Source organism: Hydractinia symbiolongicarpus, chromosome 8 (assembly GCF_029227915.1).
Source record: "Hydractinia symbiolongicarpus strain clone_291-10 chromosome 8, HSymV2.1, whole genome shotgun sequence".
In the NCBI taxonomy this organism is placed as follows: domain Eukaryota; kingdom Metazoa; phylum Cnidaria; class Hydrozoa; order Anthoathecata; family Hydractiniidae; genus Hydractinia; species Hydractinia symbiolongicarpus.
The window spans coordinates 3,736,354-3,763,645 of NC_079882.1; the positions used below are offsets into that span (position 1 = coordinate 3,736,354).

General features: G+C 33.9%; 2 protein-coding genes across 2 annotated transcripts in view; one reads left to right on the forward strand and one right to left on the reverse strand.

Annotated features, from left to right (window-relative positions):
- LOC130655696 (pleiotropic regulator 1-like) overlaps positions 1 to 16,788 on the reverse strand; it is a 29,031-nt gene extending 12,243 nt beyond the window's left edge. The window contains exons 1-5 of the mRNA XM_057458480.1: positions 16,716 to 16,788; positions 1,874 to 1,980; positions 1,080 to 1,201; positions 949 to 1,002; positions 756 to 852 (exon numbers count right to left, since the gene is read on the reverse strand). Coding sequence (XP_057314463.1) covers positions 756 to 852; positions 949 to 1,002; positions 1,080 to 1,201; positions 1,874 to 1,980; positions 16,716 to 16,772 — 437 coding nt within the window. The 5' untranslated portion in view covers positions 16,773 to 16,788. The remainder of the gene's footprint in view (positions 1 to 755; positions 853 to 948; positions 1,003 to 1,079; positions 1,202 to 1,873; positions 1,981 to 16,715) is intronic.
- Positions 16,789 to 17,972: 1,184 nt separating this feature from the next.
- On the forward strand, positions 17,973 to 25,703 carry LOC130654708 (CCR4-NOT transcription complex subunit 6-like). Its single transcript, XM_057457325.1, has 6 exons — positions 17,973 to 18,547; positions 21,566 to 21,625; positions 21,718 to 21,875; positions 22,132 to 22,286; positions 23,088 to 23,374; positions 23,643 to 25,703. Exons 1-6 carry the CDS (start codon positions 18,085 to 18,087, stop codon positions 24,068 to 24,070), a joined length of 1,551 nt encoding a protein of 516 aa, XP_057313308.1. The 5' UTR covers positions 17,973 to 18,084; the 3' UTR covers positions 24,071 to 25,703.
- Positions 25,704 to 27,292: the final 1,589 nt, after the last annotated feature.

Below are 27,292 nucleotides of genomic sequence, written 5' to 3' on the forward strand. Positions count from 1 at the left end.
GAAATTCATGCAAATATTCCTTAATAAAACTGTGTTATGTTTGTGTCTTATAACTCTTGCAAATAAAAATAGGGTCAATTTTCTTTTCTTTAGACTAAGAAATTATTAACTGTTTTAACTTCAACAGCGCATTCTATATTAAAAAATCAAAAAAATAAAAATAAAAAGGTGGCAGGTCAAATTGGTTGGAATAGAGGAGGAACTAAAATAAAGGGAACATGTTCTGTTGAAACTTATACGTTTGTTTGATGGCATCATAAAAAATCCTTTTAACCCCAATATCTTCTAATGTTTCTTAAGAAGCACATGATCCTAAACATTTTCTGATTAGTGTTTCGAGCTACAGCTAAAACATTTTCCAAAGAAAGTTCTTATAAATGTACGTGTTATTGCTGAAATGACCAAAATATATCTTTGTAACTGTTTGCTTCTCTAATCAAGTGTATTACCTTATATGCTAATACTCTAACTGTAATTGTCCGTAAATTTTCTATTTACATTTTTGTGGAAATGCTGTGTTATAAATTAATGCACTGACAATAGAAAATTGTTGATATTGGTGTCTATTCTTTTATTTAATTCAAGCTTTTTTAATGAAACTGACAACAAATCCTTCCAGGATGGAAAATAAATTTTAGAAAAAGGTTCCATGAGTGGTGTGCCAAGAAACATCAGGGAGGGTTTTTTAAGAATTATTTATTTCTGTAACAGATAAATTTTTAGAAGTTATAAAATGCAAGATTATAGTTCCTTACTGTGTTTGGGAGAGAGGTTGTAATGAACGAACATAATTTTCACCAGTCGCAGTTGGTTGTCTTTTGTTTGCTGCAGTGTCTTCTGTTAATGAAACTCCTTAAACGAATAAACAAATAGCAACTTTAAGCAATATTACAATCCATCGGATATTTTTTTCATCTAAATTGGGCACACGTTATGAACTTTCTGTACCTGGTGCACTTGGGAAATGATGCGGTCCTGTTATTGCAAGAGGAGCATCATGATCTAAAAACAAAAATAGAAATCACGTATCTTTATCTTTTTTTATTAAAACTTATTCTTTTAAGTCGTAGCACACTTACTTTTCGGAGCCTCTAAAGCCAAGGGGAAAGATGAATTCTGAGTATTGTTTAGTTTATCAGTGTGTGTCCTTATTATGTGCGAATACTCTGCTAGTATTTTAAACTTTTTTTTCACATCGTCTCTAAAACATAAACATTCATACTCAAAATTACATATTCTGAAATGAGACCATCCTCAAATTATTCCAGAGTTTTTGCTCTGAACTGTTAGGTTGTGAATTTTCCGTCAAAACAAAATCACAAATTGACGGACAAACTATTTTGTCACGAAACTGTCAAAAACTTTTGTATAAAGCCCAAACGATATACAAATTGTTTACTTTAATCTTATTTTTATATATTTGGTGATTTGGCAGTAGGGCAACGTTTGATAACATTTGCAGTGGAATTTTGTACAAAAATGACACCATCCAGATGTTTGAACTTTGTGCAAGAAAAATGCTCCCCTCCCCCATCATGACAATGCAAAAAGCACTTAAATATTAGAAGCACTTCTCAAAAAATTGATGTCAAAGATTTAAAGTTTGAACTCATTCAACAAATGGACCTTAGCACATATGAAAATGATTTTGACACATTACCCGAATAGTTTTTTTATTGACAGCTGTGTGTAGATTTTTTTGTCATTAAATTCCCAGTATCACAAATTGACTTTAATATGGATAGAGACAAGGTATGTGGTGCAGCAATTAATTTGTCTTGTTAAAAACCATGTGCAGTACTCTGCAAAGTCTTTTTATGATATACACATATCAAACGTCAATATAAAACTTAGATAAAAACAGTAAACTTACGCTAATTTACTTTGAGCTACGGGAAGTGTATGGTCCGCTAAAAACATATCATGAGTCCTCTTAATTGATCTAAACACCAATGTATGCACCGAGTGTTTTGTAATGTCCTAAAATAAAATATAATATAAAATACCTCTTGAAAATAGGGTCTTCACAAAATTTTAAAAACCAAATTCCAAGACTTTCATTGACTTCTTATTAAGCCAAATTAAAAAACGGCGAACACTTTAATTTTCAATTGCCAAAACAAAATTAGGAACCAGTCAAATTACGAGCTGATTCAAGCTGAGTTTTAACAAACTTGTTATTGCCAAGTGACCCTTCCTGAAACCAGACTGGGTTGCACAATAAATCTCTATTTTGTAAAGTTGTATAAGAATGACTTTAGAGATTTCCGATATTATTATTAACAGGATTCTCACTCATTGGATTAGGACAAACTCTTGGCGTTTTTCAATCATGCAGAAAACTAAAATTTATCAATGTAATTGTTCATAATATGGACCAAGGGTCAAACTAAAAGATGAGCAATATGTTTTATAGATTTTTCTGGAATGTTATCACTACCTGTTGAACATTGCTCTTTAACTTTGAAATAATATTTTTAACTTCACTATTATATTATGTTGGGTTTATAGTTCAAGTTAATCTTCTGATGAGCTAGATTTGTTTGTGAAACAAGAAGCAATTGCAGGTAAATATTGGTTTAGTTCTGTTGGATCTTTCTTAATGCATTTGTGATCCTGTCTTGAAGTCAGGGAATCGTATTCCACGCTACTCTTGATTGTTTCAATGATAGTGATTTACGTAGAAAAGACCAGTTACTTGATTTGATAGTATTTTTAAGATTGATATTTCTTGTTTATAGATGAAATATTGTAAACTAGTAACTTTCAGATAACTTTTATGGCTCTGCATAACAATAATTTTAGGATCACTTATCAAAGGTGCAGAAGGACGAGTTAATTTCACCCTTTTCAGTAGTGCATGAGTGTTAATACGACTTTTAATCAAGGTACGAAATCATGCGTCATAAAGGATATTGAACAGAAGTCTGTAAAAATCACAAATGTATTGTTTCTAATCTAATTCCTTTTCCTGGCAAGTCTACTTGTATCCAAGCTCATATCTTTCTTTCCTAATGTTGAAGATATTGGGTATTGAGTATTGTGATCATTAATTTCATCTGTAAACAATGCATTCTGGCACTCCAGAGAATTTTGACTAATACTAAAGATATGGTCAATAAGTGTTGTTTTTCTATTGGTGGCCTTAGTAACATGCTATTTCACAGAATAAGTATATATGTAGTAAATCTTTGTACCCGCAAATAAATTCTTTGCTTAGAAGGTCAATGTTTAAGCCACCTGTAAGTTTTACCATACCATCTCATTTCATAAATATTTTACATTAATAGTTAGTCAAACTTCTCTAACATCCTAGGTTCTCATGTAATAAGGAATTGAGTTCGTAAACAACACTAAACAAAAGAGGATTATGGGACATTTAATCGTTCTGATGCCACGGTTAATTTCGGACAGAGTTAATTTGTGAGGTGAAATCAGCTTACACTGAATGCTGAGAACATAAGAGCCAATGAATATGGAAGATTTAATTTCTAGCTCTAGCTCTGCAATTTCTGATGTGGAATACAGTAGTGATTTTAGTGAAACAAGTAAAGAATATTCAACTTTATTGAATGAAAGTCGAATGACAACGAATGTATTATGACAAAGAAATATTTTGAAATTCTATGTTTAAATCATAGTTTCAGAGACAGCAATCATATGATACTGACGTTATCAGAAAACTCTCCATGCAAATAAGTAATTTTCTTTTGAAAAATGTTTTTTGTAAATATTTTAAAAAAACTTCTCTCAAAAGTCAAAACAAGTGAACACACTTTTAATACATACATAATTTTCACTTAATGTTAGAAGTTTGAACTGAATATCTATTTACTTAACTAATTAAAAGGAGAGTAATAATAAAGCAAAAACAAAAAACGAAGAAACCCTCTTTCGTTGTAGGCATGAATGACCTGCAAGAGTTTAAAATTTACATTTACCATTTGCTTTGTAATTTTTGTAGCGTGTACAAAACCTCGTGTTTATAAAATCTTAATTCAGAAAGCCCTGCAATGTGTTAAACTTTTATATATTCATTATGACATCACAGCAGTTGCTCATGCTGTCAGCGTGGTGTAAAAAGTTGGGTCATCGACACACTTCATTTAAAGATGATTGGAGCCACTGGATAATCTGTTGCATGAATTTGACAGGGTATACAGGGTATCTTTTTCACCCTTAGTAGGTTGTTTATTTATCTGCTAAAAAAACTAATTTTAGTATTGCACTTAGCTTACAGACTTGCACTCAGTCTGAACGATCCCTACCAGTAGAAAATCAAAGCATACTACGAGTGGCAAAATATATCATGGCAATGTCGAAATACATGAACAATGGGTTCCCAGATCATTTTGTGCAATCGCATGGGCATACCCCACACATGGGCAGGTTTATTTATGCGTGCAATTAATCACACATGCAAATCTTTGTTTTCTTTGTGTCTGTGATAGCTTTTTGGAATTATCCACTTTACAAAAAAAGCAAAACATTTTTTATGTACGTAGAAAACGGTGTAGTTAAAAATGCATATTTTTATAAATTTGCTACTTCTTTTAATTTAAAGAAATCTAACATTGGCTGCGACTCAGGCCAATAAAATTGAAAAAGCAGCCAAAAAGATATAGCCAGTGACTCCTAAATTATCTTTGATGTTAATGATATTTGCAAAGGATGGTGACTGTTGTATTCAGTTGGTTTATTGCTTCCTTTTTCATACACTACTTTGAAATTGGAACAGTGCTGTTCCACTCGTACTGGTCCTTTAAGGGTGGGATTGTTGTACCATCGCAGTAGTGGCATGATACTAAATAAAATAGCCAAACTTTATCCTATAATAACTGCATATATATCTTTTTTCCACTGGTGTCAAGGTTTGGCTGGTGTAGTTAACTGTGTGCCATTGTTTTGTGTCTTCATCCTGCTAATGCAATGTTGCTGCGATTCCTTCTGGACCCCGGTCTACAACAAGTTTGGTCTTATGCCTTTGATCTCAGTATGTCATTAAGTTGTCACTCACAAGAGCATCTTTCAGTGTTTGAATGGCTTCCTCACACTGTGAAAAACAATTGAACTTTGCATCTTTCTTTATTAGTTTCCTTAAGGGAGCTGTAACGTCACTGTATGTTACATAGTCATTACAAATAAACATGGCATTATACTTACACATTTGCAAAAAACTTTTCACTTCCGAGATACTGGAAGGTGATGGTAGTTCAACAAAAGCTTTGACTGTCAATGGATCAGGTGTCATTCCTGACTGATTAAACCTGTAACCAAACAACAATACTCTCCTTTTGCTCCATTCACACTTGTCCTTGCTAAGAGTGACTCCCATTTTCACCAGACGGTCAAATATGTCCTTCAGATGTTTGTCATGGTCCTCCTGGTTTCTTCCATATGCAAGCAGGTCATCCTCAATCTGTAGTACTCTGTTCTACCCAACAATATTCTTGCAAAATCTTTCATGAAATTCCTGGCTGGCTGGGCCGGCTCCTATGATCAAGCGTTTAAAACGATGTATTCCAGCTAGTGTGTAGAAATTGGTTAATGGTCAAGAGGATTTACCCAACAGGATCTGATAAAACGCATTCTTCAGATCAAGTCAAGCGCTATGAAGCTTGTGGCATAGCATATGGACTGTTGGCACAGCAATGTTCACATATGTCAAGTCAATGTTCACCCAAATTTTCTCCATGCCTTTTTTTTTTTAGTTACACTATATTGGAAATCCAATCCAAATTCTCTGCTGGACCCAGTTGTTTTTCAATGATATCATTATCTCTCAGCTCTTGTATATGTGCCATTAACCCTTTTCTTTAGGCTAATAGTACCAGTCTTTCTCTCTGAATCACTGGCTTGATGGTTAAAACCCATTTCTTTATTTCGAAATTTCCCCAATCCCTTCAAATAATGCAGGATGTGAATTAATAATATCTTGTACACTTTTGGGGTTTTCCTCCTGGACTTGTGAAATTACTTCCCCATTTGGATTGATCTTAAGTATCCCCAAGGCTTTTGCATCCTCTGAACCTAACAAAGACTTGACCATCTACTACGTATGCCCAAGCCTTGTGTGTCTGTCCACATCTAGCTGCAATGTCAATTTTGGCTCTTCTAAGGAAATCAAGATGTGTAGCCATCACATATCGTCTTTGCTTAACCTTGGTCTTTAGTCTTGTAGCATGTCAAAAATTATAGTATACCTATTCAGGTATAAGGATTCTTTTGCATATTGAATCAACTTGATTGCAGTATAATTTTAACGGTTATAATCTCCTCATCTTGATCACTACCTGTTGTTCAATTTCCTCAACATATGCATTTTGGTTGATTTGAATGGTAAAATCACTGTGCTGGTTCAAGCTTAATCCAAGATAACGAAATACAGTTGAACATTCAGATCCAACAAGAAACACTCTCCGTAAAGGTTCTATAACATTTTTGATGAAATCCTCATTCCCGCCCCAACAAAAATCATCAACATGTGTGGCCATTACTCCTGATAATTGTTGACCATGATGCCAGTAAAATATTGCAGGATCACTCTTGCTCACCGAGACATTAAGATTTATGAGCTCTTCTTTTACACGCAAATACCAATAGCGAGAAGCATCCACCAAACCATAGATGCATTTCTTAAGCTTCCACAAAGAATTTCCATTATCAGCTTCTTTTGGAGGTTTTAGGTAAACAGTTCTTTCAATTTCCTTTCCTTGTAAAAATGCAGATTTGATATCAATAGAACTGCACCTCCAATTATTGTAAGCAATCAGGGTGAGTATCAAACGCAAGCTTTTCTTCGAGCAAGTTGGGGAGTCTTTTAAAATGTCATTATCTATCTCCTTGAAGCCCCGTGTAACTAATCTGGCTTTCATTTTTTTCTTCCCATTCAGTATTTTCTCAGTCACGACCCATCACACAGACAATGCCTTTTGTCCATGGTTTTCAACATTTTCATAAACCTTGTTCTTTTTCCATTTTTCCAATTCGTCAATTTTAGCATTCAAGACGTCTGAATCTGCAAATTTTACTTGCGAAAGAAGTACCTCTTCTGTGTTTATTGGCTGCCAACTTTCAATTTCCTCCCAATTAACACATGACAATGAATTACTATCTACATCTCGTATATTCAAATAGGATTTATATTTTCCAGTTGCTTTACCACCTTTTGATATAATTTCCACATCTTTAACTGTATCACAGTCCTTGAACTTACACTTTACAAATGACTTAGCTTTGGGTTTAACAGAACCATCAAACCACTTTTGGTCTTGTTGACTTATGCTACTGGTTAGATTATTTATATCATTAATTTAATCTGATGCAACTTGTCTCTCCTTTCTAATGGCATCCCTTCTTTCTGGTTCATCACTTTGGAAGTTCTGCAAATCAATATCAGAATTTTCTTGTCTCTCCTTTCTAATGGCATCCCTTCTTTCTGGTTCATCACTTTGGAAGTTCTGCAAATCAATATTTTCAGCACTGTCATCACTATCTCCATCACCTACTACTTCTTCATTCGCAGGATTATCGGTGTCGGTTAAAGATGTTATTGGTTTATTTCTGCAACTTTCTATGGGAGTAGCATCAATCAGAGAAAAGCCTGTGTCTCTTTGGATACGACAAGGGTGCACACGGACATACGAACTGCCATGTTTTTTTAAAACCTGTTTGCCATCCTGTCCTATGACACTACCTGGTCTTTCCAAGCATTGCTTGTTTTTCTTTTGTCCCCAAAGAATTTGTCCCCAGTTTCAAATCTATCATCACCTGACGTTCTCGTTTGATGCCTTAATTCTCTTCTAACCTTTTCCGCTGATTCACTTTGTATGAATGCCTTCCGTGCAGCGTTCATAGCATTTAGATTTGTTGCAACAATCTCACTGGAAGTCTTTCCTTCTAAAGCTGGTAACTTCGCATTATCGCAGTTCGGAAGATTTGGGTTGAATCCAAAAACAAGTTGGTTCGGACTGTAGCCATTGACATTTTTCAGGGAATTTTTGGCGCTCACTGACCAGGCTACTGCCATGTCCAAATCGACTGTAACTTTATCCTCCATCATCTTGCTAACATTATAACCAAGAATAGCATTATGCCTTTCCACCAAACCATTGCTCCAAGGGCTTTCTGCAGCTGTTGTGCATATTCTGATGTTGGCATCTTCACACATCGATACAAAATCCTCATTTGCAAATTCTCCGCCGTTATCATTAAGAAATTTTTCAGCAGAACCAAATATGGAAATCCATATTTGAAAAATTCGTTTAATTATTTCTTCTTTCCTTTTTGTTTTGATGACGCACGAAGTACTGTAGCGAGTAAAATGGTCAACTAAATGCAAGAACCAAACCTTCGGCGAATCTGACCATTCTTTCAGATCTAATGCTACTGTTTCATTGAATCGTCTTGCCATTGGAAAACCTACAATCGGGGTTGGCTTTGGCTTTTTGAATTTCAAACAAATTTGGCAGGAATGCTCAAGCTCATCAAGATGATTAAAGATCTCAACATCATTAATACTTGCATCTATCAGCAACTGTTTTAGTCTTGAACTATTAGGATGACTGAACTGTCAATGAAGTTTGACTGCAGCAGCCTTCTTTTGCAGTGGTGTTTTCTGTTGTAAAAAATTACATATAGCAAGTGCTTCTTCTTTAATGTCTCCTTCTTTGAACTTTCCAACTCTTCCTATTGGAATACAGTAATGACCACAGGAACTGAAAGAAACTGGTATATCTGTGTTGAAGATAATTATTTTATCGTTGGCAAAGTCTATTCTAGTGTTTGCCTTTTTCATAGCTTCCTTGCTTAGCAATAAGGGTAATGGTATTTGCACCACATCTGTGGATAACATCACGCTTCGTCCAGCAATTATTGTAGGTAAGGTGACATTTTTAACAGATGTCACATGTTTACCACTTCAAACTTGAATATTGTTGCACTTTTTCTTTCAATCACAGACTTTAACTCTCCATCATTCAATGTGTTCAGATAACATTGCAACCAATCTTCACCACAAACTGTTTTGGTACATCCAGAGTCAAGTATTGCCATGCTTAAAGTTTCTCCAACAAGATTTGTCATGCATTCTTTAATAAGGGTTACCTGAACTTCATCAGGTGCTTGTTTTGTTTTGTTTTCCTGTCCCTGACGTGTATCTGAGCATGACTTTGCCCAGTGAAAAACTGATCCACAGATAGAACATCTACTAGGCTCACCATTTCTATCTAATGGGTTCAATCTTCTATTCCCATCTGCAAATTTTCGGGTATATGTTCTTCTGTTGTCTCTAGATCGACTTTGAGTTTTATTTTGTCTGTACGTAGCTCCATAGTAAATGTCTTCAGTCTTCTCGATTTTGATATCATCACTACCTTGACCAGTCATAAAATTTGAAGGATCACTAAAAATCTTTTTTAGCTGCTCTTTGGCTTTGGTGTATTTTAGTTCTGTTAAAGTTGCTCTAATAAGCTGCTTATGACTTTCCGAAATATTTGAACTGTTAATAAAACGATAAGCTAAAACTCCTTCAGGTAATTCCATATCGTAATTTTTGAGCTTGTTGTATAGTCTTTCAAACTCAATAATATAATCATTCATTGTCATTGATGAAGGTATACAAAATTTTTCAAACTTTTCATATGCTTCATAAGCTGAATGGTGCGAGTCCTTAAGATACAAGGAGTCTAACTTCTTTACGAGTTCCTTAACACAATCATCAGAACTTAATACTTCAAGTTCCATCTCTAAAATTGCTTCTCGTGCTTGACCAGTCAAAGCCAAAAAATTAGCAGGTGCCTGCTTCTTCTTCTTCAACAAAGTAAATAATTGCCATATCTGTACTTCTTTTTTCCAGTTCTCATAACACATATTAGTGTTATCACCAAGTGTCGGTGGGGCTTTGTAGTGTGCCATCTTTAAAAGGTTAGTACACCCTCTGCTACCAGTGTTAAAAGGCGAAATATGTGACTAACCTGATAATCGTTGTAGCTCTGACTTGGGTTTAACACAACAATCATTAAACACAACAGCAACACAACAGCAACGCAACGTTGTACCAATGTATCAGATCTGCACCAAACAGAACAAAAACCCCATTTAACACTTAGTTATACTGTCTAAACACGAACAGTAGGTTAACACCTGTCACTTGACATACATCGTAAATCCTACCAGTAACTTCATCCTCTTTGGCTGCACTGGAATCTTCATCATCTGTTACTGTCCAGACTTCACCACCTGGACAAACATGGTGTGTGCAAAGTGGTTCCTTTTTTTTTGCAAAAATTACAATTTTTCTCTTTTGCAGGGCACTGTCCATTTTTATGAGCTTTTTTGACTCATATCCACAAAAATCACACAATTTTTTTCATGATCTGGAGAATGGTGTTGGTTTTGTCTACCCTATCTTTCTGAATGATACGGTTGATGCGGTCTATATAGTTAGTATATATCTTTTTGTCAATGCAGTGATCAATCAAGATGTTCCTAATGTAATGACAGTGGATATGGTACAGAAAGCTATACCAATCAATGCGATTCCATGGCAAAATTGAAGTACTGTATACAGTACAGTCCAGATGTAAGCGTACGCGTATGCTCAACTTGCAAAAATAATTGCTTTCATTAAAAAAAACAATAGGATAGCGAGTTCCTTTCAAATTGCGCGAAAATAATTGCTTCGTGTTAAAAACAAAAGCATAGCAAGAAACATTGTTTAAAAACAATACTCTGCGCGAGAAAAAATTAAACGCGAAGGCCATTGAATTTTTTTTTTTTAACAAAACGAAACTAATTATAGTAACGCGATTTTAATCTGATATATTTAAAAAACACAAGCTCTTTTAAAAAACAAGAAATGCAATGATCTAAATATTTAGAAAAAAAACTTTTAGTAATATTTCTTTATCGTCGAAATATATTTTTTAACATGCGAAACTTTTAAAAGTTCTTTTTATAAAAAGCAACGTTTAGCAACGCAAACGGAAAAAACCCTACGTTCGGAACTTTTCCCTTCGCGATAAGATTTCGAAAACAAATTAAATTTTAATACCGAAGAAAGAAAAAATCTAAAAATATAACTTTTGACGTTTTATAGTATCACCTACATTTTATTGTTAAAAACATTGTCTTTGTTTTTTTTCAGCGCAACAGCTCTATCTCTTAAAAGATTTAAACAATGCATCTCGCTGTCTATTTAGTTTTCGCGCAAATCTTTTATTTTATAAAACTATCAAACAATGGATCGCCATGTCACATTGATAGAGTTGATAACATTTTAAATACTTAAAACACTATCTAACGAAGCTTTCCTATCGCCGTTCTTCGTTCTTTAACTTTCTAAAAAATCATTTCTATCGCCGCTCTTCGTTATTAAACTTTTAAAATGTGATATAACGAATCTTTTCTATCGCCGTTTTTCGTTTTTAACTTTTAAAATGCGATCTAAAAAAAACATTTTTATCGCCGTTTGTCGTTTTTATACTTTTAAAATGCGATCTAAAAAAAACATTTTTATCGCTGTTTGTCGTTTTTATACTTTAAAAATGCAATCTAAAAAAACATTTCTATCGCCGTTTTTCGTTTTTAAACTTTTAAAATGCGATCTAAAAAAACATTTCTATCGCCGTTTTTAGTTTTTAAACTTTTAAAATGCGATCTAAAAAAAGATTTCTATCGCCGTTTGTCGTTTTTATACTTTTAAAATGCGATCTAAAAAAAACATTTCTATCGCCGTTTTTAGTTTTTAAACTTTTATAATGCGATCTAAAAAACATTTCTATCGCCGTTTTTAGTTTTTAAACTTTTAGAATGCGATCTAAAAAAACATTTCTATCGCCGTTTTTCGTTTTTAAAATTTTAAAATGCGATCTAAAAAAACATTTCTATCGCCGTTTTCCGTTTTTTAAACTTTTATAATGCGATCTAAAAAAACATTTCTATTAAAATTAAAGTTTCAATCTTTGTTAAAATATAATAATTTCTATCTCTTAAAAGCTTTATTTAACCCGCGCAACCAACAATGTCTTCTCGCTAGTTTATTTAGTTTCCACGCAAAACATTAAACAATGGCTCTTCGTGTCACATTGATAGAGTTGATAACATTTGCAATTATGCTATTGGGAATAGTTATGTTAACACTATTTAACAATAGTTACGCGCAGTTATAATAAGCTATTTTTTCTTCGATAATCTTTTGTTTATTACGCGCAAGTTAATGACTTATAAGACTCGCAAGATAATTAATAAGAACAAAAGACAAACAACTACAGCCTCCGAGAAAAAGGTGTGAAACTTGAGCGTACGCGTACGCTTACATCTGGACTGTACTGTAATGCACAAGCAAGAACTTCCTGCACATAAAGTATTATAACCGTATAAGCATGTTTTCGGAGAACTCACTATTGCACAGCAGTAGGTGATGAGGAGAGACCTGATTGTCATTCCGAAAACACTGATATCGGATGTGGTAGCCATAGCACACTAGGGACACCAAGGAGAAACTAAAATGAAGAAGTATCTTCCTTTAAGTGTATGGTTCCCAGGCATGGACAAAATCATTGAAGATTAGGTGAAATCCTGCCTTCCATGTCTGAATGCAACACCAAGTCGTTGATATGAGCCTCTGAAACCATCACAAATGCTGGATGGACCTTGGAAAAAGATGCCTGTGGGCCTTGAAGGTCCAGTACTTCTTTTTTCTTGTCATTGATGAATACTCCCGCTTTCCAGAAATGGAAATATTCAAATCTACTGGAACCTAATCTACTGAACCGTCTTGCTAAAACTTGAACAAATACTGTGCACTCATAGCATACCTGAAAGTATCAAGTCAGATAATGGACCTCCTTTTAATAGACGCAACATAAGGCAGTATGCAACCAACAGATTTGTCCATAAAAAGATTACACTGGAACAACCCAGCTCAAATGGGTTAGCTTAGAAATTCATGAGGATGCTCCTGAAAGTTGCTCACACTGCAAAAGTGTGAACAACTTAAACCGTACTAAGTTACCCACATGAATGGATCTAAGGGTACTGCCACTCGACCCAGCAAGTTTATCACCAGGGATGCAGCAAAATTTAAATACGTAAAACCCCGACCATCTTATCTAAGACCTCCAACTTCTTACACAAAAAGAGAAGTAGGGTGATTTAGAAGATGACTGTCTAGTACATAGAAAACCTAGAGCAGCAGATCAGAACCCAGAATCAACAGAGTCAAGTGATGACAGTGATCCACAGTGCCATAATAGGAGACGGATGGTGATGAGGATAACACAAACGAAGAACAACCAACCGCAAATCCAAGATATCCACAACGACTACATAGACTCTCAAATAAATTCAAGGACTTTTCTATATAAAGAAAGGAAGAAGTGTTATGACTGGACTGAGCAAGACAAGACGCTTGTATTTTAGTCGTATTGTAGTGATGTATAACACAGATGTGTATTGTAACAAACTATGAAGACATTTATTTTAACTGGCATTCTCTTGTGATACAAGCCCCACAGCTACTTAGACCCAAGCAAATAGGCTACAGCGCTCCAAAATAGTGTTTTAGAGAGAGTAAGGAAATCGTTATAGAGAGAAAAAAAATAAAGCACCTAAGTGAAGTAAAGTCAGAAGTGTCGAGTTTGTTCAGATTAAATTTTAAATGTGTGTTTATGTCATATGTTAAAGGAATAAGAAGAATATTTATATGTTCTGTTCAGAAGCATATTTTGATTTGGAGAAATAAGTTAAAAAAAAATTTAAAACAAAATAAGTTAAAGATAAAAACAACAACTTTGATATATAGCAAAGATTATCCATTCATAATCCATCCTTAGCATTGTAATGTTAAATGTGGTTATTATTAGCCGAGCATTAACTTTCTGTAATTAAAATTAAATTTAATATTGTTTGTCCCACAAGTAGTTACAAAGTGTAATTGAAGAAAGTGTAATTGAGAACTTTGATGGCATTGCTCTTTGTATGTCCTCCACACCAAAGCAATAGACCCTGTGCGGTGTACAGAGGGTAAAGGGATTTCGTTCTTGCTTTTGCTTATTAAAAATTGGATTTTTAAAATCGCACATGCACCACACGCATAGAATTATTGAGGAGTGCGATTCATTGCACGCTTACCTAAATCTTACGAAATGGGCTGGGTTCAAAACTTAAATGCTACAGTGACGATCGTGAGTAACTATACACGAGTATTAAACTATGGGTACAAGTAATTTCTTCTGTGGGTATTCCACGAGTACGCGACGAGTATATGCGTACGAGTACATCAAAAATACTTGCACATCTTTGATACTGTACTCACACCGTACTCACTAGCATGCACAAAAGGAAAACGGTAAAATTAAATAATAAACTTTCGCGATATTTTTTAAAAATGTGTTTCGGTGTTTATGCTATTATTATTATTTTTTTTATTAATTAGGATGGTGTTGGGTTTCACACAATCTCATTGTGATATTTTAAAACAAAGAACAATGTTTTGCATAAGTTTGGGGAAACTCCGTTTCAAGATAGAGTAGTTGAGATATAGAGATTCCACTGTATGTTCAAACCTAATAAGAACAATTTTGTCCTGAATTCTGTAAAAATAAAAACACATTTACGCTATGTTAAAACTTAGATGTTCTTAAAAAAAGCTGAATTATTTTTTAAATCCTATAAGTTCAAAAAGCATCCACTAAGAATCTGGGGGGTGGGTGTGTGTTTTTACTTGCCTTGCGTGTCTGGGTGTTTCTATACAAATGTCTACGTAAAATGCATAATTACGCATATTAAATTATTTACCCAGTCTTTTTTAGGCGCAATTCATTTGAAAAGTTGATCGCTGTGTTTCAACATGGCCAAGAATATATTTCTGTTTATGTTGACACAAGATGAAGCTGGCAAACTTTAAAAACACGTTTTGTTTCTTTTTCCACTATGTTGTTTGATACTCAAATTTTTTTTTTTTTAGCAGACACTACCTTTAAAGACTTATCAGAACACATTAGGTTGGTATCATCACCAAAGTGATGAACCTCGGAAAATTTTATGGCACAATTTAAATCATTTATATAAATAAGAAACTAAAGAGGGCCTAAAACAGATCCTTGTGGTACACCATGTCTAACAAGTTTGTACTCAGATTGACTGGCTCACTTTGAAAAAATGAAACATGAGTCAGAGAGTCAGTAAATTTTTGACAACAATAAAAAAAACGATGACAAAAATTGTGCCTTTTTCCTCTTCTGCACAGTGGCAGAACCAACAAAATACATTTGCCTTGTACATTGAATCTTCGCACATTAATAAGGCATAAGTCCACTCTGATCGCAAAGCATGGCCTACTTAGCACTGGGCGACTGTGAATCAAGGTCCACTGGAAACGCGCGTGCATCCTGACAGGCAAGAAAAGAAATAACAAATTGAATCTTTTTTTAGGAATATAAGGTTAAAAATGCATTGGATTGTTTTTTCTCACCTATTTTCTTCTTTGTTTAAGACCAGACATTACTTATTTTAGCGTCAGTTTTTTTTTACACTTAATATTTTCGATCGTTGTGGTCTGTTGTTTATATTTTTTGCTTGTACACATGCGTAAGCATGTCCATTGTTCTCGATGCAAAATCAAAACATTAGACATACCGCAACTTATCTATAAGCAAAATTTTCATAAACGACGCTGATTCGGGGATTCGGTTTGACGTCATAACAATTTTTTTGGAGGTAAAAAGCTTTCCTATTTTAGGTGAAGATAGTGCAGAGCCAGACATTTTTTGGAGTTTTAAGAACAATGTTAGGAATTTTGAGCACAGATAATTTTTTGGAGCAAAATCAAGATAGCTAAGTATCATTTCCACACAGATTTTTATTGTGGTTACCTTCCGTTAGCTAAGGCAGAAGTCACAAATATTTGGTGTTAGAGTCACCCAACCAACTCTAATTTTTGATCAAAATTTTTGATATACTGAGTCGGAAAAACTAAAATATATTATACGCTTGTTGTCTCCCAAAAGCAATTGCCCACCATATTGCTGTGCTTCGCTTCAAAATGCGAAAAGGGTTCTGAGAACTAGTTGAAAATGGCGTGCTGAAACTCTATTTAAACGATATGCCAAAGTTATCATTAAATATCAGCGATTAATAGTGCATTAATAACTGGATGGTTGGATACAATTTTTCGAATTTTTGAGTTATCATTCCCTGATGGTTGGATACAATTTTTTGAATTTCCACATTTTTAAGCATTCTTTCCCCTACGAACTAGGTTTGCGTTCACCCTGCAAAATTTTTAAAATGGCGGATGTAGCACAAATGAGATTCGTCAATTAAGCAAATTTTCAATCATCACTACGTCAACGAAGCTGAGCCGAATTGCTAATTTGGACATAATTTTTGAGACTGGTGTATTCAGAACAAAAGAAGGGTAGAATGTCCTATTCTTTTGATGATGATCTGGAAAAAGGTCTTGTTTCACCACGTTCATCTACTGCCTGCATTTTTTTGCGTGTCACAGAGATAGAAAGAGTTTCCCACTCAAAAAGAATGTAAACACAGAAATCCATCTTTTGAGGTACAGCAGCTAGCTAGAGCTATACTTTTCCCAGGCATGTTCAAGCTTTCCAGACTTTATCTGTCAGGTAGAGTATGGTTTTTAGACGCTATAAATCCTAATTAAACGCGCGAAAAAAGTTAATAGTTACGACTTTCACAAAGCTTACCTCTGTTGTTGCAGCCATGTTGGAAGATTTTAAATGTTTGCGGAATAAACGAGACATTCGTTTTTTGGACTCGCTTAAACAATGTTGTGTTTAATACGGCGTGAACCGACGACGTCCCTTTTTAAATAGATTTGGTTGATGCTGTGTGACGCAAAATGTTGGCGATATTTTGAAACTTATTTTAATAGAAGCAGTGTGAAAAAACATAAGACCTGAGAAACCTTCGGGTGGACTCCAGACGACATCCCTGCTGAAGAGACGCAGGTGGTTCGCCAACAGCGTTTTGCGTTGCCGCATGATCATTTTTCATTGTTATTGTGAAATAAAACAAAGTATTTTCAAATTTAATGTAAAAAAAAAATACAAAAGTCATGCAGTGACTTACAGCAGGGAACTGCGTTTTTTTCAAATTTAACTTTTCCATTACTTTTCGTCGACACAATCTTGCAACTTTAAAACCGATTTTTGGCTACTTGCAACCTCAAGTTTGGTGAACCTAAACACTGCTGGATGGGAAAATTAATTCTCTTTAGTACAAGGGCCTCCATTTGTATTTCAAAGTCATCAAATTTAAGTATCAAAGAATCATCTTTTAAATTAAAGAGGCAACCTTGATGCAAGAGTTGATCTGTTCGCCTTATTATCTCAAAAGAAAGACAACGGGCCTTGAGTCGAGGTTATAAAAGCTGTAGCACACGATCAAATTTTCCTCTATAAAACCCTTACTTAGCACCACCCAATAACGTCCCCTTTCCTTCCAATTAAATGGTGTTGAAAGGGGGGCAATCATTTTATTCATCATAAAAGACAAAGAGTAACGTAAAACACGATCTTATACACGATCTTATCCCAACAATGATCTTAAGAAACGAAGCCATTTATTTTAAAGCCTGGATTGTTTTTACCAGTCACCATTTTCACACCATTTTTTCGAAGAATCACAAATTAAAAACATTACGCACAAAAAGTTTAAATTTTAGGCAAAAGTTATTGAAAGAAGCTCTGGGGAAAGACGGTTCTGGGAACTCTTAAATTGTTGCCCATAACAGCCCACAATTTACAGATTCTTTACTCGCAAAAGATTTAGTATATATTAAGAGTGTAATCTTTTACGGTTCGGATTTGCAAATTTCTCTATCTCTGATGTAGCCGTCATGTGTCGGCCCAAAAAGGAACAGTTGATTTAGCTTGCCGTTAAAAATTGATAAGTGCCAATTTAAACAAAGCATGCGAAGCTGGCCACGACGTTATCGTAAAACACCGACACCGATAGCCGAGGCTTATTTCTCCAGCACCATGAAAGCAAGCGCAAATGGTTGACATCCTTCTTTTTTAACAGTACTTTTTTACTTGCTTGTTCGAAATATTCATGGTAGCAATAACTAATTTTAATAATATTGGAAAAGGGATGTCGAACGGACACAAATATGACGAATCTGAGCAAAAACAGCCTCAAAATACATGGAGAGAGATAGAAATCGTGGGCAACAGCAGGAACCTCAGTCCAGTTTTATGGACCTTTACACACTTAACTGGGTTATATCTTCGGGACAATGGCATTTCCAGAATACCAGCAGAAATATCAAGGCTGAGAAATTTAACTAAACTGGATTTGTCAAAGAACAAAATTCGAAGTCTTCCAAATGAGATTGGAGATATGATAGAATTAAATGATTTAGATCTTTCATATAATAGTTTGCGGGTACTTCCTAATGAACTTGGAAGACTTTTTCGGTTAAAAAACCTCGGATTACAGGGAAATCCACTACCTTCAGAAATTATGAGCCTGCAGTTAGACAAGTTACTAACTCTTATGCTAGATAACCTTACTGGTAAGAACATATTTTGAGTTATTACTTTTAAAACTTGTTTTGGAAATTATTTAAATGTTACATCAACATTAATGTTGTCACACATAAGGTAAAACTTTGCCACAAAGAAATAAATTCTATTCTCACTGCTATGAGCCATGAAACTCACTTTCAATGATGCAAGATCGATCTGTAATAAAAAATATTGTTTGAAAAAGCATAGCAAACTTGTGTACTGCAACTTTATATCTATTGCAGACTAAGTGGCAAAATTGTACCATCATACACTAGGTTTTGCAAACAAACGTATCCAAGATGGTCATGAAGGAGTGAGAAAGTTGGGTGCAGATAAGTTGCAAATACACTTTCACAATAATTCGGGAAAACTAACACTCCATCACAGCTTATTTTGCGATCGGAGGAGGTAAACATCACTCTTTGTAAGGAGAAAATATGTTCTTTCATGATAACTTTTCTTGCTGCGTTTTGTATTTTTGCTGTCGGAATGTTCTCCTTCGTTGCTTTCCAATGGGGGACAAAGTGGACTTTTCACAGTCAAACCTTCACGGTAACAACCTTAATTAAACAGAATTTACAAGTAAAACGGCGTTAAAATGTCGCAAAATGGCAAAAATTAAGCTGTAACTAAAACATTTTGACTAAAAAAAAAAAGAATTCCTTGAAAAATCCAGTATTGTATTTAGAAAAGTTTCACCACAAAAACATTATGATTACGACATTAGTACCCCATTTCATAATGGCTTTTTAACCTGAATACTGCCCAGTGATTAATTCAACCAGTATTATGACGCAAATCCGACCACAAGAATGAAAAGTACACATAAGTTGTATCTCATTATTATTAACGTTTTCTGAAAATTTAAAAGAAATTGATACAAAGGAAGTTAAAAAAAAACTGAAGAAAACATGCTTTTGTCTCTAACAAACTCTTATAAAAACATGTTTTTTACCTTCTTTTTTTTTGATATTGTAAAACAAGTGGCGCCGTAGATTAGTGGTTATAGCTCTCTGAAAATTTAAAAGAAATTGATACAAAGGAAGTTAAAAAAAAACTGAAGAAAACATGCTTTTGTCTCTAACAAACTCTTATAAAAACATGTTTTTTACCTTCTTTTTTTTTTGATATTGTAAAACAAGTGGCGCCGTAGATTAGTGGTTATAGCTCTCGTACTCTGTGCGGGAGACTGGGGTTCGATTCATCTTGACGGCGATTCAACATGGGCGAGTGAATGTTACCATAGCCCCGGGTTAACCCAAGCCATGTGAGGGAAATTGGGAAGATGGCACACTGTGTGGGCCGTTGGATGTTGCCGGGAGTTGTCTAGTAGAGCGCGGGCTCTAATTGGGTCTGCGTAGCTCAAAATGAGCATTAAATACTCTAGGACTCTCCATCTACGCCATGGCCCCTCCTGGAAATAATAGACAGGGTATATCCCTCGATATTTGTGAGGCTAGCCATGTAAAATATGCACATCTATCTATCTACAATGGAAAGCCGTAGGTTCGCATGTATAATTGAATTATCGTAAAGGTGTATTCATCCATATCTTGAACTTACCCAAATTATTCCCAAAATGCAAAACAGTGCTTTTACTTTTATTGGCCTTACCACAAAAAATGATCAGCCTCAAAGTAAGGCGCTTTGAATTTTTTTAGGGAGAGGTGGGGGAGGGGGGGATGTTAACAGGATATTGTCTTAATGATCTTTTTCATGATGCTGTGATTAGTTATTAACAAACATCTTAATTTGTTCTATACAAAGTCTGGAGAGCAAACTCATAACAACCATTTTGAAATAACAATTTTTGTATGCCTTCTTAGAAAGTCTATTAATATTTTTTTCATGTGGCAGACGATTCTTCTGGCTGTTCTCAGCCCTCTTAATGAGCAAAATAGTGCCTATGTAATAAAACAGGCACGTCACCACAACTAGGTACATACATGATATGTATGTGATAATTATTATGTTGTTTATCTTTAGGTGAATTGATTTATTTTTGTATTACTCTTCTGGAATAACTATTGTAATTTTCTTCAAAATAAAATAATCAGCAAATTAATAAAATACATTTTTTGTCTATGCAATGTTAAAACGTGACCAATTGGGTCTTATTGAGAAACCCCATTACTAGTGATGGAGACACACAAAATGATATAAAAAAGCAAGCAAAATGGTATGCGAAACTCAACAAGTTGGTCACATACTCCAGCTTAAAACTGCAAAACTACGTATTTTTCTGTAGTCTTGGAGAAGCCCTTTGTTCCTAGACCTTAAAAAGGTAATTTAAAACTTCTGGGAGAAACTGAAACCTGTGAGTTATGCATTTTTGTGAGTATATCGTTCTACAGCCATTGTTTTAAGTCTATAATATATAGTATATATATTATATAGTATAGGTATAGCATACGATGTGTCTACCATTATGTTTTTCATCAGAGTTTGTGTAGGATACCACCAAAATATGTGTGTTTCAAATAAAAGCGAAATATTGAAATTGAGTTTTTCATAAGAAAATCAACAAGTTTACATGAGAAAGTTGTATGTGGAGTCATTAATTTAAGTAAGTACTTGTGGGGCAAACAATATTTTAGGTAAATTAAATTATGTAAAGTTGAATGGTGACTTATAATGACAATTCTAATGATGTATCATGAAAATCACTTAAAATAATATTCAATATTGTCAAAAATTTAACAGTTAAACAAATGTTTTAGGAACAATGCTTTATTTATATATATTAATTTAACCAATGGCTGGCAATGATGATGTTAAGAGCTAAACTTGTGGTTTCTCAAATTAAATCTAAACAAATCACAACCTTCCTTTAAAAAAATTCAAAACGTAAAGTTGAATGGTATTGGTATTGAAACCGAATGCTCCTTTCAATTTGTGAAAAAATACAATGTTGATAAGAAAAAGCATGGAATCGCTGTTTTTCTTTTCTCGAAGAGTCCTGCTAAAGAAGCAGAAACTGATTTTGTATTTATTTCCCTTACTACTTTTTATGTTTTTTTCAGTTTGTCCAAGGCCACCATCACGACAATGGATTCCTATAACTCAAAACACCACAAAAAATGGTACCACTTACATTGTGTATTTTTTTAATATTTAAAAGCATGTGAGTATTCTGTGAACTGTTTGTTCAGTTTATGTCATGCTTCCATCTTAGGAAATTTTACTGTGATGTCATACAATGTACTTTGTGATAAATATGCTACTCGTCAAATATATGGATACTGTCCGCAATGGGCTATGGCATGGGAGTATAGAAAAAATGCGATTTTAAAAGAAATCTTGCAGTTTAATGCAGATATTCTGGCTCTTCAGGTAAAATTCTCTTTAAGTGTTGTAAAAAGGTTTTAAAATACTCTTTGCAAACTTATAGACAAAAAAAATCATCAGGAGCAGATAAAATAGTGAGATCCTTCTTAAAAATTTCAATCTCGCAGTGTCCATAGTAATTTTGGTTAAGGCTTGATTGTGTGAAAATACCAAAAAAGTTGTGTAAGTAGCAAAAATTAACTTCATTGTGATACCTAAAAAGTCATTGTATACAGCTGTATTTAGCTGTTTACGATTTTAGGAAGTGGAAACAGAACAATTCTGGAACTTTTTTCTCCCTGAACTGAAGAAAAATGGTTATGAAGGAATTTTTAATGCTAAATCTCGTGCGAAAACTATGTCAGAAGAGGAGAGAAGATATGTGGATGGCTGTGCTGTGTTCTGGCATACTTCCAAGTATTTAAAAAGATTCGACTTATTCCATTCCATCAGTTATTTTCCATCACATGTTCTACTTATAGGATACTTTTTGTTGTTATAGTAATCAAAATAACAAACCAAAATACATATGCTGTCCATGTCATTAATAATGATAAGGTCGAAATGTCTAAGAAATTCTATAAACTTCAAGTTTTAAAATTAAACTTTCAAAGAAAGGTTATGCATCGGTCCAAACAAATTAATATCATAATTTTCTGTAAAAAATGTGTTCACAATTTCTACTTATCTTTTTGCACTCCCAGTGTGTAATCCAGAAATAAGGGCCTCTAAATCCCAAATGGGAATTTTATCAAAGTGGTCTTAAGTATTATTGAAATTTTAATTCTTCACAACTTGCATAAAATGGGCTATAAGTCGCATATTTTGTAGTGAATATAATTAGCTTTTCTAATAAATTGGGAAATTTAGGATGAATTTTATTTTGAAAAAAGCCGTTTAACAGCTTAATTATAACCGACTTTGATATAATGATACTAGTATAAATACTGACTTCTGCTACTTTTGTTCTGTTCTCACCAGTGGAGTATGTGGTACAATGGTTATATTAAAACAACTAAAAAATAATGTAGTATTTATGGCAGACTTAGGTTTTAAATATCATCTGGACACTTGTGTTGGCTGTTACTTAGCGTTGCAAATTTCACTAGAAATTTTTTAAAAATCTGAGATCTGTTTTGCTAAGTAACTTAAGACAAGTATCCAGTACATTATCAGACTGTGCATTTTCTAAGGCTGAGTATTTTTTTATTTTTCAAGATTTGCGCTACTAAAAGAACACTTGGTAGAATTTAGTCAACTTGCAGCTGCACATGCTGAAGGGGCTGATGATATGGTCAACAGAGTGATGCAAAGAGATAACATAGGTGTTATGGCTTTATTGGAGATGGTGGATGCCGTACCTGAGTTAGACAATACAAAACCGAAGGTCGTTGTTACCAATGCACACATCCATTGGGATCCACAGTTCAAAGATGTGAAAGTGATTCAAACTGTGATGTTGTTACGAGAGTTGAAAACGTTTTTGGATGAAAGCATTCCTGGAGGTAAGCTATAGGATCAGGCTTTCTGCTATATGCATGCACATGCACGTGGAAATGATTTGAGCATGCTATTGATAGTACGTGAGAAGTGCAGTGCAAACAAAAGAAAGATCTTAAACATTGAGTTGTACTTCTTTCACACTTTTACATTTTTCTATAGCAGTTACGCATTTTTAAAATAAAAATAAATGTCATTTATTGAAATCATTTTTCTAAATATAAGAATGACACATTTTATACTGCTCAAATAAATCTTTTGTTTTTTTTTCAGCAAAAACGACACCATTCATTATATGTGCTGACATGAATTCCATGGTCGATTCTGGTGTAATAGAGTTCGTGGAGAATTCAAAAATTCCCATGAGTCATCCCGACTTTCAAAAGTTGCAATATAACGGTTTTCTGTCAAAGTGTTCCGAGAAAGAGAAAAGGGGAAGCGATATTGTTACTCACCCATTTAAGTTGAGTAGAACTGGAAAGGATAATGAGTTGCCTTTCACAAACTTCACCTATGATTTCACAGGTGTTTTGGATTATATCTTTTATACTAACGAGGAACTATTGCCACTTGGTGAATTGGGACCAGTTGATGTAGAATACTTAAAGAAAAACAAAGTTCTCGGATTTCCACACCCGCACTTTCCATCTGACCACATATGCTTGGTTGTGGAGTTCGACTTGAAGTTGCCACTGAGGTAGTTCAGTAGTCCTATATTTTCTTAAGAAAGTTCACTGGATGTACTTTCTTTTACTTTTTTGTTTCATTGCTATGCCAGAATTTTTTTGTTATGTCTTAATTGAAGGTATTAGTAATTTCTTATCCTTTGTTAGTAGTATATCTTATTGTACAAAAGTTTTCAATAATTATACTTCTTGTTTTGGTTAATCTTTATGACAGACTATCAAAATCGAATATTCCTTATTCCCATCAATACAAAATATTTGACTTGTACTATTTCGAAGACGTTCTGATTAGGGATTATTTCCAAGAAGTTTCGGAATAAATCCACACTACGTCAAAGAGGAAGTTTCCACGTCTTATTCAATTAACCTGTCATAAAGGTAAATCATTACAAGTCCTGTTTTTAAAAAAACGGTAATACTTGTCATTTTTTCTCAAAAATTTTGTTGAGGGGATACCTTGTTTATATTTGCTAGTGGATTGCTTGGCTCTTTTTTATCTTACATTGCTGAATAAATTAATCATTGTGGTAACATTTTCTCCCTCCCCTGAGTATGTATTATTTTAACAAGGCAATTTTTAAATTGTGTTAACATGTATATATTATAAAGAACATCTTTTCTATTTTGTTTTATTTTGAATATATTGACTCTTTTATCACCGAATGTCTGGACATATTTAACTTGACTTTATTAGAAAAGAAAAGGATATTTTCACAATATTTTCTTTTGCTTTTGTTTACGTACTGTTTTTGATTAACTGGAATAATTTTGAATAGAATGCATTTTGAGCTAAAAAACTGACTGTCTGAAGATTAGAATTTTGGTTGGATATATATTTATATTTCAAACGAAGTTGTAATGTGTATATATGCATCTGGAGGATTGTTTGACCATATGTTGTGATTATGTGTGACTCACGTTGTGTGTTGTTATCTGTGGTGTTCTATGGTGTGTTTATTTTCCCTATCTATGGAGATGGTTGACCTTTGTCGCGAAAAGTTTTGTTTTAACGTTTTTAAAAGAATGCGCACAGAAAGTCATGTTTACTTGTTCTTGATTTTTTTTTTGATATCTTCTTCAATAATTTCTTCTTCGATAATCTTGTTCAACTCACATTTTGTCATTTTGTTTAAAGTCTCTGTATCTACGAAAGTTTTCGCCCTGCTCTCATATCTAATCCTATACTACGGCTCTGGTAACTTTAGCATTTTGTTTCTCATGTGTTATGAAATGTTAAGTCTTTTAATGTGTAATTATGTCGAAATATTTTAAAGGTTTTTTGATTGGAACTTTTGTTGTTTCACACATGAGAGCAATTTTATTTGTATTATTTACACGTGAACATAATTTATTTTTTGTCTGTATATAATGCTGCTCGTTGGTTTGAGAAGTTATCATAAGAAATGCCTTTTTTCTAAAGATAAAAAACAAGAAAAAACATCATATGGCGTAAGATAGCTGGCCTGATTTTTCTTGACATATTTTTATAAACCTTTTTGATAGTGGCACAGGATAATTTTGGAACGGTTCTGGGGGTATCCTCTTCGAAAGATAACATATATTTTTATGTGAATTTATGGTGGCAGTGTTCTGTATGTTTTACTTACAAAATTTTTTGACATATACGAGAGAAAACAATAGAAATATACACTTTTTGTTGTTTCTTTGTTATACGCGTGTTGTACTTATAGATTTGAAAACTCAAACTGCCATGAACGTGAGAAGTAAATTCAGTTTGCAAGCGTTCGAATTTCGAGAAATTGACCAAAAGTGATATATAAAGGGGACAAATTGTCACTCTAAGGGGTTGAAAAGGACAATAAAAATTACACCAGTAAATATTGAAGTCATGGAAGCCTTAAGTGCTTTTCAGATATTACTTCTGAAGCTACGACTAAATTTCCTTGAAAATTTTGCAAATGAATCGAAGAAATCGTGTTTTTAAAAGTATCTTTGCTTATACCGAAATTTTCTTGAATCTTTAACATTTAAAATGCAACCTCCCCACCCCTTCATCAATATACAATATCATGACATTTTCGATGTCCAGAACCGTTTGTATTAGGTGCTTTGGGTAGTTTAACATTCTCAATGGTCCATCAAGTTCCTGGAGTAATTTATACTCCTAAAGCCTGGCTCCCAATGGTGACGTGAGCATAACACAATCCCTGTACGACATAAGCACAAAAACTTACGTTGTGAATGACAAGATTTTGGGACATTCTTATGCTTGTCATGCTTTCAGCACATTTTGTCTTGCAGTGGGAACCACAAAAACAAGCGTAAGCAAAATCATTTTTTCTTACACAAAACTTTCAAGAACATTAACAAGTCGTGAGAGACATCCTGGTGTATGTATGAAAAAATTAAACACGCGTAAACTGAAAATTGTCTTGAAATGAGATTTGCGATTAGCTGAATGAAAATCATCAACTTAGGGAATGTTTGCCCGATGTTTTAAATAATTTCATGTATTTCTTTTCTTAATACTATGTTTTTCTTACTTTCTATGAACAAAAAAACCCCAAAATGTCCAAAAATCTCTTGCTAAATGCTGTGTTTATGTTGAAGGTGGGAACGCGTGTTGTTACGTTTATGTCACCAGTGGAAACCTCTAAAGCCTACAGCATACGTTCTTAGAGTCTACAAGGGTCGCTAGAGTTATAAGTTCCTCAGAGTTATTGGTTTCTTGACTAATTCACTTCCATAGTCTATAAGGTCCCTAGAATTTATGGTACCATGGGAATTTAAAGCTTCGTAAATGGTAGTGAATACATTTCACGAGGTTAAAATTTGCTGCCTAAAACCACAAAGAAAGATTAACTCATGTATTAAAAATGCTCGAAGACCAATAATGCTTAGCTATTCAACGAAAAAAAAAGAAGTTAAAATAATGTCAAAAAAAACAGATATATAAAGCTAAAAATGTTTTAGGAAACAATAGTTAATACTAAAACATTATTCTCCGTGTCACAGATTTAGTTCTTGGCTGATAATGGGCCAAACTCAACAGCACTGATTTTCCCCGAATTTTACTATTAGTATATTTCGCCGGTGTGACCATTGGTGACCATTGGTTATTTTTTGTCTTTAAAAGTTTTGCTTTGTGTTTCTCTTTTGTTGCAACTGACTCTATGTTAAATAGTTTTATTTCACCCATAACGCGCACTAATACACGAGTTAAAGTTCAAATTTAAACACACTTAAAATCATAACTGTTAAGCTCACTTAAAACTC

Coding starts and splice junctions, on each gene's coding strand:
- LOC130654708 (XM_057457325.1), top strand. CDS start 18,085: ATGGTAGCAATAACTAATTTTAATAATATTGGAAAAGGGATGTCGAAC. Junction 21,626..21,717: donor TCAAAACACCACAAAAAATG/GTACCACTTACA, acceptor CTTCCATCTTAG/GAAATTTTACTGTGATGTCA. Junction 21,876..22,131: donor CAGATATTCTGGCTCTTCAG/GTAAAATTCTCT, acceptor TTACGATTTTAG/GAAGTGGAAACAGAACAATT.